The 18018-nt window shown below is 34.6% G+C and overlaps 1 protein-coding gene across 3 annotated transcripts in view; it reads left to right on the forward strand.

Annotated features, from left to right (window-relative positions):
* Positions 1–18018, forward strand: part of MYO9A (myosin IXA) — a 233627-nt gene that overhangs the window by 30533 nt on the left and 185076 nt on the right. For 2 of the 3 annotated variants that reach the window (XM_039237839.1, XM_039237840.1), the window contains exons 5-8: positions 4738–4837; positions 6306–6362; positions 10092–10189; positions 14539–14665. In XM_039237839.1, coding sequence (XP_039093770.1) covers positions 4738–4837; positions 6306–6362; positions 10092–10189; positions 14539–14665 — 382 coding nt within the window. The remainder of the gene's footprint in view (positions 1–4737; positions 4838–6305; positions 6363–10091; positions 10190–14538; positions 14666–18018) is intronic. The other variant, XM_039237841.1, reaches the window with a different exon arrangement.

Below are 18018 nucleotides of genomic sequence, written 5' to 3' on the forward strand. Positions count from 1 at the left end.
ATGAATTAGAAGTTTTTCGAAATGAAGAGAAGGGAGTTTTAGGAAGAGAATAGCTTCATAAAGATTTGTAGAGCTAAAAGATACTGCCATTAGACGATTATTAGTAACTTTTTCTAACACACTTTAATGGAGTGGTAGGGATATACCATGGTTTCATCAATGGGAGATAAGATCCAGAGTTTATAAACTGGTTTGCTGTTATCTTGCTGGATTCTATTTGTGGATAGATGTATAATCTTTATTATGTATTTCTGCATTTGGGTTGCAGTATTCTGTTGAGGATTTTTTGTGTCTGTATTCATAAGGGATGTTGCTGTGTGGTTGGTTTTTTGTTTTTTGTTTTTTTTACTTTTCTCCTGATGTCTTTGTCTGGTTTTGCTATCACTGTAATAGTGGCTCATAGAATGAGATGGGAAAAGCTTGGGAAGGATTGGGTTGGGTTTATTCTGTTTTAAATGATTCGTAGAATTTACTAGTGAAGCCGTCTGGTTCTGGGTTTTGGGGGTAAGTTTTGATTATTAATTCAAACACTTTAGTTATTATAAGTTTCTGTAGATTTTCTCTTTCTTCTTTAGCCAAGTGTGAGTTTCTATCTTTCTAGGAATTTGTCCACTTTATCTAGGTCATCTAATTTGTTGGCAAAAACAATTTTTGTTTATAGTACTCCCTTATAATTTTTATTTATAAAAAGCTAGTAATAATGTTCCCCCTTTTCTTCCTGAATTTGAGGTCTACTCCTATGTTTGTTTGGGCTGCTATAATAAAATACCTCAATCTGGGTAACCTATAAACAACAGGAATTTATTTCTTAAGAGTTCTGGAGCCTGGGAAGTCTATGATCAAGGTGCCAGCATGGTTGCACTCTGGTTAGAGCTCTTCCTGGTTTATTACTCATACCTTCTTGCTTGGTCCTCACATGGTGGAACGGGATAGGGAACTCTGTAGGATCTCTTTTATAAGATCACTAATCCCATTCATGAGGGCTCCACCAGCCATGACCTAATCAACCCCAAAGGCCATACCTCCTAATACCATTACCTATGGGGGTTAAGATTTCAAGCTAGGACTTTGAGGGGCACACATTTAGACCATAGCAATCTCTCCCACCTTTTGGATCAAATTAGATAAGAGTATGTTACTTTTGCTGATCTTTTTTTAAGGACCAAGTTTTGGTTAATTTTTCTCAGTTTACTGTTCCCTACTTTATTTCTCTTCTCATGCTTATCACTTTGTTCTGCTTGCTTTGGGCTTCATTTGCTCTTTTTTAAATTAAAAACCTTTTTTAGCTTCTTAAGGTGAATGGTTAGATTTGAGTTCCTTCTTCTGTTTTAATATGGGTTTTCAGCTAGCTATAAAGACCCATTGTACATTGCTTCAGTGGTTCTCATGATTTGGTATGTTGTATTTTTGTTTCATGCATCTCAGTGTATTTTCTAACTTCCTATGTGATTTCTTCTTTGAACTCATTGTTATTTAGGAGTATGTGAATTTCTACGTACTGTATTTTTGAATTTTGGAAATTTGTTACTGATTTTTAAATTTTGGAAATTTGTTACTGATTTTTGATCTTATTGTAAGGTCATTAGAGAACATAGTTTGTATGATTTCAGTCCCCTTACATTTATTTAAACTTAATTAATTAATTAATTATCCCAGATTTGGCATTGTTAGCACAGAGCCTGATGTGGGGCTCAAACTCATGAAACATGAGATCATGATCAAGTTCTCTTTTTCCTTGTTGATCTTTTGTGAGATTCAGTACTATGTTGAATTTTTTTTTCTTCAGTTCTTTCAGTTTTTGCTTTATGTATTTTGGGGCTTGTTTTTATCAGTCTCCTTTGGATTAATAACAACTTAATTTTGATAATGCACAAATAACTTTGCAGCTGTGTAGCTTTATTCTTTTCCCCCTCCTTTTACAATTCTTATCATATAAATTACATCTTTATAATGGTAGACCCATCAATACAGATTGATCATTATTGTTTTTTGGCTGGTATCTTTGAGATCTAATAGGCAGGAAAAGAGTTACGGACAAAAAACTTGAATATATACTTACCTATATAGTTTCCTTTACTAGTGCTATTTATTTCTTCATATTTAATTGAAAATTGTCTAGTCTCCTTTCATTTCAGCTAGAAAAAGACCCTATAGTGTTTCTTATGGGGCTTATCTGCTAGCTATGAAGTCGCTTAATTTTTGTGTATCTGGGACTTTCCTAATATCTCCTTTATTTTTTGAAGTATAGTTTTTGTTTTTTTTTTTTAACGTTTTATTTATTTCTGGGAGAGAGAGAGACAGCGTGAGCAGGGGAGGGTCAGAGAGAGAGGGAGTCACAGACTCTGAAACAGACTCCAGGCTCTGAGCTGGCAGTCAGCACAGAGCCCGATGCAGGGCTCAAACCCACGAACTGTAAGATCATGACCCAAGCGAAAGTCGGACGCTCAACCGACTACGCCACCCAGGCGCCCCTTGAAGGATAGTTTTATTGGGTATATAATTTTTGATTGATAGTGTTTTTCCTCTCAGTACTTCGAGTATGTTTTCCTGCTGCCATGGTTCCTGATGAGAAATCTTTTATTACGATTCCTTGATTCAGCATATCTTTTCATGGTGCTTTGAAAATTTGTCTTTGTTTTTAAATACTCTTAATTTGCCTAAGTGTCAGTCTCTTTTTAAATTTTTCTTCCCTGGAGTTTGTTGACTTTTTTGGATGTGCCGTTTGTTTTTTCATCAAATCTGGGGAGTTTTTGGTTATTAGTTTTTCAAATATTCTTTTTGCTCCTTTACTCTCTTTTTGGGACTCCTGTTATACGTGTATTGGTGTCTGCTTAATGGTGTCCCACAGATATCTGAGGCTGTGTTCAATTCTCTTCATTTATTTTTCTTTCTCTTCAGACTAGTTTCAAGTGACCTGTCTTCAGGTTCACTGATGCCTTCTGCCCTCTCAGGTCTGCTGTTGAGTGCTTCTAGGTATTTTTTCATTATAGTTATTATATTTTTCAACTCCAGTTCCTTTTTGATTATTTTTTATTTATAAATTCTATATATTTATTGATATGCTCTATTTGATGAGACATTATTCTACTTTAGTTCTTTTAACATGGTTTCCTTTAGTTCTTTGAACATATTTAAAATAGTTGATTAAAAATCTTGTGTACTAAGGCTTCTTCAAGGACAGTTACCATTTGTTGTGTTTTTTCTTTTGTATGTGCTATACTTTGTTTCTTTACATGCCTTATACATTTATTTGAAAATTGGACATTTTATTTACTTATTATTTTTTTAATGTTTGTTTATTTTTGAGAGAGAGAGAGAGAGAGAGGGAGACAGACAGACAGACAGACTGTGAATGGGGGAGGGGTAGAGAGAGGGAAACACAGAATCCGAAGCAGGTTCCAGGCTCTGAGCTGTCAGCACAGAGTCCGAGGCTCAAACTTATGAACCACGAGATCGTGATGTGAGCTGAAGTCGGATGCTTAACTGACTGAGCCACCCAGGCGCCCTGAAAATTAGACATTTTAAATAATAGTTGGACATTTAAAATAATCATGTGACATTTCTAGAAATGAGACTCTCCTGTTCCTAGGGTTTGTGGTTGTGTTTGTTTCTGTTTGTGTCATGACTTTTTGAACTAATTTTGTGAAGTCTCTGTTCTGTTTCAAGTGTGACCATTCACGTGTCTGCTTGGTTAGCTTAGTTGTCAGGGATTAAATAGAGATTTGATTAAATGCTTGGAAATTGTAAATCTCTTAGTCTTTGCTTCAGGGCATTCTGTTTGTATTAGTTCATGCCTTCAACACTTGGGCATTTTATAATACTGCCTTTGCCTTTACTACCTGCTTGTGTATCCATTCAAGGTTAGCCAGAGATGAACGTTTAGTACCCTCTCTGGTCTTTGCGGAGAAGACATGAAGCCCTGGTCATGTGCAAAACTTTATGTATGTGCATGGCCTTCTAGGTTCCTAGGAATATATTGGAATTAAAATCCTGTGTGGAGATCACATTTCCCTTTAAGTTTTTGTTAACCTGTTATTTGCCCCAACATCTATTCATTGTTTAATGTAGCTGATATGTTAAAAAATTGCTTATAATTTTCTACAAATGCCCCTGGAGAAAAGGTTTTCACACTGGGCTAAGTGTGAGTCATGTCAGTAGACAGTTTTGAACATGGCTTCTTCCAGGGGACCACCAGAAAGTTTAAATAACGATATTTCTCAGAGAATGAGGCTTCTAACCCTGTTCTACCCTCTTTTGAAAGCTGCCAGGCTTCTGGTGTCCATCACCATTATAAGCTAGTGGTTTTGAAGGCTACCATGGATCTGGTGAACAGAAGATGGAATAGGGCAAGTTAAAAGGCTACAAAGGTTGCATTTTTTTACTGAGATTGAGCTGTTTTTCTTATGTAAATACTCCTTGGATTGCTTTAAGCTTTGGGGTAATTTCCAGAGTTCTGAAAAAGTTGATTCTGATAGATTTCCCAGTTTTCTAATTGGTTTTAGGGAAGAGAGAATTTTCAGGTCTTAACCTTTGCCATATAGCTGCCTTCACCCCTCTCTTTTGAATTTAGCATCCAGAACATCATTTATTTTATAATACTTAAAATACTAAATTTACCACTTGTGCATTAAAAATGAGGCAAAGTTGAAACATTTTATTACTTAACGTTTGCTCTTTTTTCTGTTAAATGATGACCATAGACCATGTCCATCTAAAGCCGTACTCTGTTTCCAACAGGAACTATCATGTATTTTATTACCTTCTGGCAGGAGCAAGTGAAGAAGAAAGATTAGCATTCCATCTTAAAGAACCGGAAGAGTATCATTATCTCAACCAGGTGAGGATTCATGAAAAGTATTTTGAAATATTGGGCATTATTAAATTTTAGCTCTTGAGAAAAGTTTTTTTCCTAATACTTTGTTTCCTAAACCTGGTAATAGATATTAACTAGCATTTTCATACATGCTGTCTAAAAGTTTTACGTGATGTGTTTTTCAATTTAAAAAGTATTATTACTCCCATATGAGTGGTAAGAAGTTAGGTATATGTGTGCCCTTTGCTTTTTGTGAGACTCTTTCAGAGAATAATAGACTGTGAATATACATACCTATATCTTAGAAAAATGGATTGGTCTTTTCAAAGTGATTTACCTTGTATAGACAAGAGCATGCTAAATGTCACTAATAATTAATGTTTGTCCTTCGCATGGGATTACTTGAAACCTTTTTTATATATTTTGAAGTCTAATACATATGCCTCTTTGCATGATATTATGATACTAACTTAGAGTATGATTATTTTTTTACTTTAGTGAATGATCCTAATCAGTATGAAATTCATCAGAAGGAATGACTTACAGAATTTGTATCTTTCTCTGAAACTCAAAAATTCATCCCTAAATAAGGAGTAATTTCTCCCAGGTTTTCATTACAACAGTTTCTTTACTTTTATCGTTTCTTGTATTAACAAAAATTTTAGAACCAAAATCAATGAAATTGGTATGACAGTAGATCACCTAACAGAAAGACATTCCTTGTTTTTTTAATCAAGGTAAGATGTAATATCCTTGGAAATAAATGTTTTTATGGTAATTTAAAAAATGTTTATGAAGTTTTTGTAAGGAAATTGACATTTGATGATGGTTTGTAGTGTGTATTTAAGGTTATGAAATTAACATCTTAGACTTTTCCCAAGATATACAGCATGCTGTGTAATGATATTTCTTAGTTTTGAAACTACCTATTTTATATAAACTAATATAACTTTGTTATCAAATATATCAATTTCAAAATGATTTAAAATATGACTTCTTGATATAAATACTAGACATTTCTACTGTATAAAATTAGGTAGATTTAAAAAGTCACTTATTTAGCTCTTTTCCCTGTTTAAACAATTGTATATATTTGGGTGATTAAATATTTTCTTTTTAAAAACTAATAATTACCCATAAATAAGCTGATAGTATGAGAGAAACCCAGAGCTTATTACTCTTCTTCCAGATTTTTTTTTCCATCAGGGCCCATACCATACATATTCTTGTCATAAAGTGGTCAGTATTCATAGAATGTAAGATTGCGCAGTTAATACAAATCTCAGAGTTGCTGGACAACAGCAAGTATGGATTATTTGTAATAATATATGATCTCCCAGAATCTGAATGTTCACCTAGTTGTTTCTTGTTTTATGCTGCTGCACAAAATAACTTTCTTTGGGTCGCAGCAGTGCTAACTGAACATTATATCTAAAAGATAGAGAAGAGTAATAACCATTACTTCTACCTAACTAATCTGCCTTACTTTCAGATAACAAAGAAACCCCTCAGACAGAGCTGGGATGATTATTGCTATGACTCTGAGCCGGTCAGTACAAGTACCTAAATATTTTGTGTTCCTGTTGAAGGACCCTCATTCACCTTGCTCATTTGAATCTATCTCATGACTTAGAAAGAAAATCAGCTGAAATACAACAAATCTAGGAAAGAAGAGAAATTAATGTTTAATTTCTTTGAATTGACTTATTTGTATATGATAGTGTATAGATTAAAAACCAGCCAATTTACTTTTTAAACTTTATTCTTTTGCTGCTCATGTTTAGTTTATATTTATTTTGAAAATAAATCAATTTGTGTTCCTGATTTCAACATTGATGTGGATTCTTATGAACTACAGGGTTTTTTTCTTGAGGTGTATTTTTTTCAATTATTTTTTTTTAGTGATTTCATTACTCATGTGTTGTGAGTAGTATATTTATTTTTAAAAGGTCTAGTCTTCCTGTTTTATGTGTCAGTTAACAGTCTTTTCACATGAATGCATGTACATTTTTCTTTGATTTTTTTTTTTTAATAGCAAGAGAGGCTAAAGTCTATATAATTTTCCAGAAATTAAGAATTGAAATTTCTTTAAATAAGATTATGTTTAAATTAATGATTTAAGGGCATATATAAAATGAGTAGATAAATTTAGTTTTGTTACAATTTATAAGGATAAGTTTGTAATCATTAAAAGAACATAAAAAATCTTTTTCCTTCTCTTCCCTCTGTAATGAGGTCAGGTATGAAAGACTGAAAACATGCATTCATCTGTATATATTAACTAATGAACTAATTTATTAACTATCCCTTCTGGAAACATAACATGTCTTAGTCCTTGCTTTAAATAACCACAACTTTAATTTTCACTGCATGTGTTTACAAACTCCAGTAATTACAAAACTATTTCAGAGAGTTTGAGAAAGATCAGGAATTATGGACATTAATTACAAAGTTTAATTCCATTACCTTTTTATAATATATGAAGTAATTTATGGTTTCAGATTTAACATTATGGAAAATAAATTTTAGACATTTAAATTTATAGATTTTGATAAATTTTAGTAGGAAAAATTATGCTGTTTTGCCACTTTTAAGAAGTTTCCATCTTTCACCTATTTCATCATGTGACCGGCTGATTTATTGGCAAGTAGGTAGGAGACTGGTATACTCATATAGTAAATGTAAGACTTGATTGCCTGTACAGAACTTATTGTGACATTATGAACTGATCTGCTGTTATTTAGATAGTCTAAGGCATGCTTTAGAATTTGGGCTCTGAAGCAGACAGACCTGACCTGAATACTGGCTTATTCATTTAATAGATTTGAGAACCCAAGGAGGTCATGTAATTATTTTGTTTCCATCTCTTATCTAAAGGGATAACAGTGTTCTTTAACTTTTGTATTAGCACACCTAAACAGCTTGATAGAGTGCTTATTAGTACTCAGTAACTGTACAGGACATGTTCCTGTTACCACCATTGAGATCATCATTATCCATCTTTTCTTTTTAGAAAAATTCTAAATTCTTCTACTCCTTTTATTTTTTAATTTCTGAGCTGCCAGCACGAACCCAATGTGGGGCTTGAACCCATGAACCGCGAGATCATGACCTGAGCCGAAGTCGGCCGCTTAACCGACTGAGCCACCCAGGCACCCCATCTTCTACTCCTTTTATACCTTTCATCACTAGCCTCTTGCTGATTATGTTTTCAGTCTATTATAAATTGAATAATTACTGTTGCTTTTTTTTACAAGTTAATTGATGAAAGCAGGTAGTCAATCTGAGGATCTTTTGGTTAATCTTCCAGCCCTCCTCAGGGTATATTTGGGGACAGGCTAAACTTTGTTTCCCTCTGAGTTATGAGAATTTATGTGATGTAGCATTATAAGAAGAGAGATTTTTTTTTAAATGTTCTATTTAGTTTTGGGAGAGTGTGAGCGGGGGATGGGCAGAGAGAGGGGGAGACAGAGGATCCAAAGTGGGCTCTACACTGACAGCAGAGAGCCCAGTGTGGGGCTCAAACTTGCAGAACCATGAGTTCATGACCTTAGCTGAAGTTGGACGCTCAACCGATTGAGCCACCCAGGTGCTCTGAGAAGAGAGGATTGTTCTGTAATTTGTGCTGTATTATCATACATGTAATGGAGTAGTATAAATGGTCCCAAGGAGAACTGTGATGAGAAAATTGGTTTTAACAAGGGACCCGTTGTGGCCCATTTTATGTCGGTTTAATTCCTATTACGGATTATCCTATTAAATAAATAAGCTCAAGCAACTGATGTTGCATGAGCTAGTGCAGAGGATTTAGAACTGGATAGATTATCGTATGGCCACTCCTGTCATTGAGGTGATTGATTTAATCTCTGAGTCGGCTTTCTTCCCTATTGAATGTATATACCCATAATTATCTCCTTGTGTTTATATTTTAAACTATAGTTTAACTCGTTCTTACAGGGTTGAAAGCAGGGTGTAAATGCTAGATACTTGATAGTTTAAAAATAATAAATGAGTACTTTCTCAAAAAGGAATGTTTCATTTAATTCAGTACTTGTTCAGTAATTCACTGATTATATATTTACTTTAATAATTACCCACTTTTTTCTTGGCATTGACTTGATGCTGGAGATCTTCAGTGAATAAAACAGATAACAGTTAATGCATGTATTGAGAACTTGTGCAGCCTTCTTCAGTAAGATAGGCATTAGAAAAGTAAATATGTGTGATGAGGATTTTGAAAACGCACATGTAAGGGACTGTGAGCAAATACAGTAAAGGGGTCTAAAACCTATTTGTTATTTATGTGTATATGTGTTTACAAACTCCAGTAATTATAAAACTATTTCAGAGAGTTTGAGAAGGGTCAAGAATTGTGGACATTAATTTTTCCCTTCATACAAAGTTTAATTGCATTACCTTTTCATAATATTTGAAGTAGTTTATGGTTTCAGACTTAACATTATGGAAAATAAATTTTAGACATTTAAATTTATAGATTCTGATAAATTTTAGTAGAAAAAAATTAATGCTGTTTTGCCACTCTATCTGTATATATAAAGATATAAATTATATATATGTTTGACTTTTTTGGTAACTGAAATACAGGGATTATTCTAAAAGAGTAGTATTTTTTTAATTTGGTAGTTCATGGCTATTTTTACAAATTAGTGTATATTCTTTGCAGATTTTTGATTTTCACATCTTTTTTCTGCTGATTGATAGGTTTATATTATTTCACTAGGAACTATTTTTATTATATCTAATATTGATATAGACATCTTTGTATAAATTTAGGCTGCATTTCTCAACTAAATTACTGCCTGTTCTAAAATTTATTTTTGTGTCTCAGGATCTTGTTTAGCGCCCTGCATAAGGATAGGCATTTATTAAATATTTGTTGATTAAATAACATTAGTTTGTGGAATTGAGCTCTCTTAAATGCTTTGGATCTTCAGGACTCTTCAGCACCACTCAAAATCAAAATTGGTATCAGAACATTTTATATTGCTAGCTTTTTATCTTAAGTTACTTTGGGATTCTTGCCTTGGTGATGTGAGAGAAAGAAAAAACGTAACTTAACTATTATTTTGGTAGTTATGTGTTTAGTTTGCAAACCTGTCATTAAGAGTTGTAATGAATTTGGCTGTGTCTAAATATTTCACCAGCTCTAATTTTTATACACAGATATACTTACCTAGAGTTACTATATTTCTGAGTGGCCTACCTTATATTTCAATAGGTAATCTTGATTTCTTCCCCCCTTTTTTTGAATAAGCAGGATTGCTTTTCGGTGGAGGGGGAAGATTTGAGGCATGACTTTGAACGCTTACAACTGGCCATGGAAATGGTAGGATTTCTTCCCAAGACACGAAGACAGTGAGTTTATTTATTGTACTCTTATACCCTTGGTAGAGAACAAATCACAGTGTATGTTTCAGAAGTTCCTCTGCCTTGGCTCTCTGAAAGAATTTTCTTTTTTTTTTTCTTTAATGTTTTATTTATTTCTAGGAGAGAGAGAGAGAGAGAGAGAGAGAGAGAGAGACAGCGTGAGCAGAGGAGGGTCAGAGAGAGAGGGAGTGACAGACTCTGAAACAGGCTCCAGGCTCTGAGCTGGCAGTCAGCACAGAGCCCTACGCGGGGTTCGAACCCACAGACCGCGAGATCATGACCTAAGCGAAAGTCGGACGCTTAACCGACTAAGCCACCCAGGCGCCCCTCTGAAAGAATTTTCTAATGGATACTGCTGATCTAGTGTTTCCTCCTCCTTTAAGCGTTGCTTAAAAGACCTGTTTTGAAATGCTTTTCTTATTATAAATTCTTTGAGAATCTCTTGAAAGTTGGAGCTCTTCTTCCTGTAAAATGTGCATCTGTAAATATTTGTATATAATTAAGGGAGTTCGTGGTGCTCCTGAAGCCTCTCCATGGACCTTGTTTAAAAACTTGCTTTATAACGCTATTTTTATAGTTAATTATTTGTCTATCATTCATCTCTAATCTTATTAAGGCATGCGTACCTCTCAGTAAAACATAATTTTCCCTGCTTTTCCTCTGTAAATTTATGTCTGTACTATTGTACTGAACATATTTTGTTTATTATAAACAAAATAGAAATGTAAAAAGGTCAAGATAAAGGTGAAGTAAATTATATTTAAAATAAAACAGACTTTAAAAAACTGAAGACACAAATAACCTGACTCTCACCAGAAAAAAGAAATAGTAACAGAACTGTTTTTTTGAGAAGGGAATTAGTTATGTCATATGTGATCATATTGTCAACTTTTAATCTTATACTAAAAGTAGAATAACAGTTCTGCTGTTTTCTGTTTACTTGTGATTATATCATTAGTATGATCTTCAGTTAGATTATTTGCCAAAATGAATTTTTGAAAGGTAAATTAAAAACAAATAATACAATACTTAAGTATGCAAGTCCATTTCGTCACATAAACTGCAGTTCACTGAAAGTTACTAAGTAAATGAGAGCACACCTGTGGTTCCTCTATGCTATATTACCTATATTCTTCCTTCAACATACCTTCTTTACCTCATGTGATACCTAATGGATTGACATATATGAAGCAAAGTGTCAGCCTATATATTAAATAACAGTTAAACTTAATTTCATTTTTTAAGATAACATAAGTTGGGAATAAAATATTTATTTCTCACACACCAAGGGATTGTGTCTCTTTTATATTTCTGATATCACTCTATTCCATATTGGAAACCACTCGAAAAAATACATTCTTAGTAGCCTGGCCTTTAACTTGACCTTTCTTTATCTTTTAGAAATTATCTTTGGATATGCCCTACCACAAGTTTTGCATTTTAACTAGCCTGATGGTGTCCTCTAAAACATCATGTTGTATTCTGAATGTTCAGTATTTTCCTAATTCCTTGAAGGACCCATCTTAAAAAAATTTTTTTTCTTCGTTTTGTTTTTATTATTCTTATTATGTTTTTAATTATTTTAATGTTTATTTTGGGAGAGAGAGGAGATGGGGCAGAGAGAGAGGGAGAGAGAATTATAAGCAAGCTTGTCATTGTGTAGCCTGATGTGGGCTCCATCTCACAAACTGTGAGATCGTGACCCGTGTGAAATCAAGAGACAGATGCTTAATCAACTGAGCCACCCAGATGCCCCTTCATTTTATTTAATTTAGAGAGAGAGAGAGAAAGAGAGAGGGAGGGAGGGAGAAAACGAGCTGGGGGAAATGGGCAGAGGGAGAGAGAATCCCAAGCAGGCTCTGTGCTGAGCAAAAATCCCCCATGCAGGGCTCTATCCCATGACCCCGGAATCATGACCTAGGCCGAAATCAAGAGTTGGACACTCAAATCAACTGAGCCATCCGAGTGGTCTGAAGGATGCATCTTTGTCTCATTTTTACTCATTCATGTACTTTCAGTTCTTTTTTTGATAGCATATCATATGTATTGCTGTACCCCTCTCCTCTGACCATGATTAACTCTGCTAACCACAAAATTCTTTTCTACTGCACTCAGATCTAATCCAGAATTATTCTTAACACAGCCTTGTAGGCAGCCTAAAATTTGGTATATTAATTGAAACCTGTTTGGTTTAGAGTACTGTTCATGTCTTCCCTTTTTATTTTTTTAAAGTTTATTTATTTAAGTAATTTCTGTACTCACCATGGGGCTCAAACTCATGATCCTGAGATCAAGAGTCACATGCTCTTCCTACTGTGCCAGTTACCCCATGTCCTACCTTTTTAGTGAAATTTTTCTTAACTCTGTACTGTTTCTGCCTTCAATATTTTAATATACCCTGCCTTATAGTTTGTGTGTGTGTGTGGGTGGGTGTGTTTTCCTATTGCAAGATTATAAGCTTTCTGAGAACAGGGATTCTTACTCATATTTGTAAATCCTTTTTATATTGAATTATTGTATATTAGATTGTTACATAACATTTATTATTATTGGAGACTATACATTATGTATTAGTGTGTGAGAAAACGTTAATGTGTGGATTACTGAACCCCAGATTCCAAAACCTTGTAATTGGCAACCATATAAACTCCTACTAAAAATAGTTTTTAATAAATGGCCCATGAATTTGTGTTTTTATATTTTTTTGGCTTCCATTAGTTTACATAATGATTCAGTTGATACTGAATTTATTCTCTTATTTAACCCAGAGTACTTTTATAAATTATTTCCTTTATAATTGACTTGTGGCTTATTTGAGTCATGTTAATGATTCAGACATTCAAAATTATAAATTGTTTGAAAAATCAGATCATTTAGATGTTGATTCAGGGCCTTTGAATGTATAGGTTAGATTCCTAAAGTAGTATCTTTATTTTACTTAGAACACTTCCTAATTTTTGGAAAACACATAGTAAAAATTTTACAAGTAGATCAGGTTTATCACAAGGGAACAATTGGAAATGACACAAAGGTATATAGATATATATCTGTATTTATATCTATATCTATATATCTTTGGATTTCCAAGAAAGGCTTTTAGATGGAAAGTTCAGCTATGTTAAATGCCTTTGAGAGGTCAGGTACGTTAGGACACAGTATACTTTTCTTAGATTCGTGAAGGTCCTTGGTAACTTAAATGAGATATTTTAATGGGGTCAGATACCAGAGTGTGATAGTAAATAGGGAATGACAAAGTGAAGACAAGTGTATAAGTTAATAGTTTAATAAGCTTATTTGTGAAGGGAAGGAGAAGATGTAGGATCTAAGATGGGTTATTTAAAGAGAAAAGTGAACATGATATTATTTTGGTAGAAAGTTTTTTTAGGTTCAGGTAAGAGACAGGAAATAGGTATAATAAAATTCCTGAGTAAACTGGAGTTCATAGAATGTAGAGCACAAGTAGGGATTTAGTTGTTGACTGGAGGAGGGTCATATGTTCCTCTGAGATGGAAGGGAAGAAAGGAAAGGAAGGTCCAGGTGAAGATTTTGTTCTTCAGGAGGGGCCTCATATCAAGTAGTTGACCCCAGTGGCCTCATACTATCTGTTTTTAAAAGCATTTATCAAGGGCACCATACTGTGATGTAGGAAAGCATTTCTTAAATATAATTAATAATAAAAAATCACCTAGGCTACTTGGTTAAAGAATCAGATTCCAAGGCCTTGCCTTTAAAGTTTCTGATTCAGGGGCCGCCTGGGTGGCTTAGTTAGTTAAGCGTCCGACTTTTGCTTAGGTCATGATCTCGCGGTTCGTGGGTTCGAGCCCCGCATCGGGCTCTGTGCTGACTGCCAGCTCGGAGCCTGGAGCCTGTTTCAGTCTGTGACTCCCTCTCTCTCTGACCCTTCCCAGCTCACGCTGTCTCTTCTCTCTCCTAGAAATAAATAAAACATTAAAAAAAAATGTAAAGTTTCTGATTCAGTAGATCTGAAATATATAATGTAAGGAAAGGGCATTCCAGGCAGGATGAAAAACATTTAGAAAGGCATGGACTTTGAAACACTATAGCAGATTCAGGCAGTAGCAAGTCCTCTTGTAACAACTGTGTCGGAAAAGTGATACAGTACTGAAAGTAAGGTTATGCAGAGCACTTTGGTCAGCACCTGACATAGTATACATAATTTTAGTTATTATAGTTATAATCATTGTTCTTATATTTTTAATTTTTATAATGATTAGATACTTCATATTTGTAGTGGATAATGTGCTTGATTAGAATTTTGCAGTGAAATAAGTATAGAGAATGCACATAAGCTATAATTTATGGTTTTATTTTCACAGGATTTTCTCTCTTCTCTCAGCAATACTACATTTGGGTAATATCTGTTACAAAAAGAAGACCTATCGGGATGACTCCATAGATATCTGTAATCCTGAAGTTCTGCCTATTGTCTCAGAATTATTAGAAGTGAGTGATTTCTATTTTCAGCTGTCATTTCTCAAATACTGGGTAACTGCTCACTTTTAATTTTGTGTAACTTTTATTTGGTTAGGTGTAAATGGATTAATGCTTTTTATTAATAGTGTTTCTCAAAAAGATGGAATTTTTTCTATTAATCATGCCAGAATCTCTAAAAGACTTGGGTTTTTTTTTGCCTGTCTCCCTTTGTCCAGATATCCATAATCCCTCAGTTTGCTGGACAGGATCAGTATTTCACTCTGGACTGTATCATGTGCTAACCCATTAATAGTTTTTCTCTCTCTGTATATGAGATTTTTTTCTCATACTAAGATTTTGATTAGATTAGATTATTTATTTGAAGATGGAGTATCTGGATGAGTGAAGAGAAAAGGGTACTACCTTTTTTCTCTTCATGTTTAAATAGGAGCCAAAGGTCTTCATCTCCTACCATGCTTCTTTCTATAAACAAGATCTTTATTGCCTCATCCTTCCTGGTGTGATGATTTCTCATATTTTCCTCGCTCACTTCTCATCTTTCCAAATTCATCTCAAAATCACTTTACAGGCCTTCTCTAACAGAGCAAGGAAATACGTGTGTGTTTACTAATCTATGTATATTTACATACTACAAATGTTTTTATATATCCATCTAGATATAAGGGTAAACCTGTGGTCATACTGATGTTTCTAACTAATACATTATCACATGTGTCCTCCTAGCCTTCTCTCCTTATTTATAAACTTCCACTTTTACAATGAGGAAGCTATCTCCTACCATCTGCCATTCATTTACTTAATTATTCAATTTCAGTATACAGTTGACCCTTGAGCAATGGAGGGGTTAGGGGTGCCAGCTCTCCTGGGCAGTAAAAAAAAAATCTGTGTATAGCTTTTAACTACCCTCAAACGTAATAGCCTATTGTTGACCAGAAGGTTTATTAAACAGTCAGTTAACACATACTTTGTTTGTTGGATCTCTTATGTACTGTATTCTTACAATAAAGTTAGCTAAGGAAAAGAAAATATTAAAATCATAAGGAGGAGAAAATACATTTACAGTACTGTATTTATTGAAAAACACCTGCATTGAACCCCTGTAGTTCAAATCCGCATTAAGCATCAATGTATGCATCCATGTGTGGGAATGTACATATAGTTAGGTACATGTACACTGCTATGGGAAATGACTTCATCAACTGGAGTATGGTGTTCCTTCTGCTTTTAGTTTTTCAGACTCCACCCAGAATTAATTTAGGTTAGGACCTTTTCTTCCTTCTCCATTTAGGTTGTTTCATTTATTTGTTGTACAGTTAGATTCTCTTGTCATGGTCTGCATTCTTTCCTAGGATCCCCCAGTGTCTGAAATAATTTCCTAAAAGATTTATTCTTTGTACTCTATGGATTATGGCAAATGCATAATGTCATGTTCCTTCATTATATTACTATTCATATAGAATAGTTTCATTCCTCAAAACCTCTTGTACTTCACCTGTTCAGCTTCTCTCCCCAAACTCTTGGCAACCACTGATCTTTTTACTATGCCTTTAGATTTGCCCTTTTCAGAATGTAACATAATTGAAATTGTATAGACTGCATCCTTTTCAGGCTGACTTGTTTCACTTAGCAATATGCATTTAAGATTCATGTCTTTTTGTGGCTTGATAGCTCATTTCTCTTTATTGCTGGGTAATAAACCATTGTATACGTGTACCATAATTTGTTTATTCATTCACCTATTGAAGGGGATCTTGATTGTTTACATTTTTTTTTGCAGGTATGAATAGTTTGCTTTTTTATGTTAAAATATTAATTTATCTTTCAAATTTTGTTTCATTTGCCTCTTTATAGAGTTTAAACTTACTAAATGGTGTAAGCAGATTCCATTAGGATAGAATATTTGTGTCTGCTTAGCCTAAATTAATTTTTGTTTTGTAGCAGTTAATTATTTACTAGTTTGTGTTCATTATAAGGTGGCAATGCTCTTTGAGAGCAATGGATGCCTCTTTCTTATTTATCTAACCCGTAGAGTGCTTCTTATTTTGCACATGCCTGGGTGTTGCTTATTAACTTAAGTGAAATGAGTTAGTCTGGCCAAATGGGCAGGAGAAGCGGATACACTGAATTGGAACTAGACTCATTCATTGGAAAGAAGGTCTACCAGGATGTGGAATGTGGTATCTGAAGGTGGTAATTTTGAAGGTCATGAAGATGACAATAGGTGAATGAAGAAACAATTTCAGTCAGGCATTTTAGGTCATATTTTAGTCAACATTTAGTCAGTAAAAACACTTGGTATGGTGGTAATACAGTGCATTGCAGCTAGTGGGTTTACTTGAAAGTATTTATGATCCTTGTGTGGTATTCCTTCTTTGGTTCGAGACTGCTAAGAGCAATTCAGGTAATTCAAAAAGGAACCTGTTGGTGAACAGGAGAAATCCAGTTCTGAGAATCAGGCTTACCAGTGTCAGAGTTAGAGTAACTCCAAATGTGATTTGATAGCAAATCTCCATTTTGAACCCAAGCTCTTTTTTTTTTAATAGTTTATGGTCCAGTTGGTTTCCATATAACACTCAGTGCTCAACTTCACAAGTGCCTTCCTCCATGCCCATCACCCCCCTTCTCCTCTTCCCCACCCCCATCAGCCCTAAGTTTGTTCTCAGCATTCAAGAGTCTCTCATGGTTTGCCTCCCTCCCTCTCCCCAACTATTTTTCCCCTTCTCCTCCCCCATGGTCCTCCGTTAAGTTCCTCCTAATCCTCCTATACGTGCAAACATATGGTATCTGTCCTTCTCTGCCTGACTTATTTCGCTCAGCATAATACCCTCAAGTTCTATCCATGTTGCTACACATGGCCAGATTTCATTTTTTCTCATTGCCATGTAGTATTCCATTGTATAGGTAAACCACATCTTCTTAATCCATTCGTCCGTTGATGGACACTTAGGCTCTTTCCATGTTTTGGCTATTGTTGTGAGTGCTGCTATGAACATTGGGGTACATGTGCCCCTATGCATCAACACTCCTGTATCTCTTGGGTAAATTCCTAGCAGTGCTATTGCTGGGTCATAGGGGAGTTCTGTTGTTAATTTTTTGAGGAACCTCCACACTGTTTTCCAGAGGGGCTGCACCAGTTTACATTCCCACCAACAATGTAGGAGGGTGCTCGTTTCTCCACATCCTCACCAGCATCTACTGTCTTCTGATTTGTTCGTTTTAGCCACTCTGACCAGCGTGAGGTGGTATCTCAGTGTGGGTTTGATTTGTATTTCCTTGATGATGAGGGATGCTGAGCATCGTTTTATGTGTCTGTTGGCCATCTGGATGTCCTCTTTGGAGAAGTGTCCGTTCATATCTTCTGC

This window comes from Hyaena hyaena, unplaced genomic scaffold, assembly GCF_003009895.1.
Source record: "Hyaena hyaena isolate Hyena2069 unplaced genomic scaffold, ASM300989v1 scaffold_130, whole genome shotgun sequence".
NCBI lineage: Eukaryota > Metazoa > Chordata > Mammalia > Carnivora > Hyaenidae > Hyaena > Hyaena hyaena.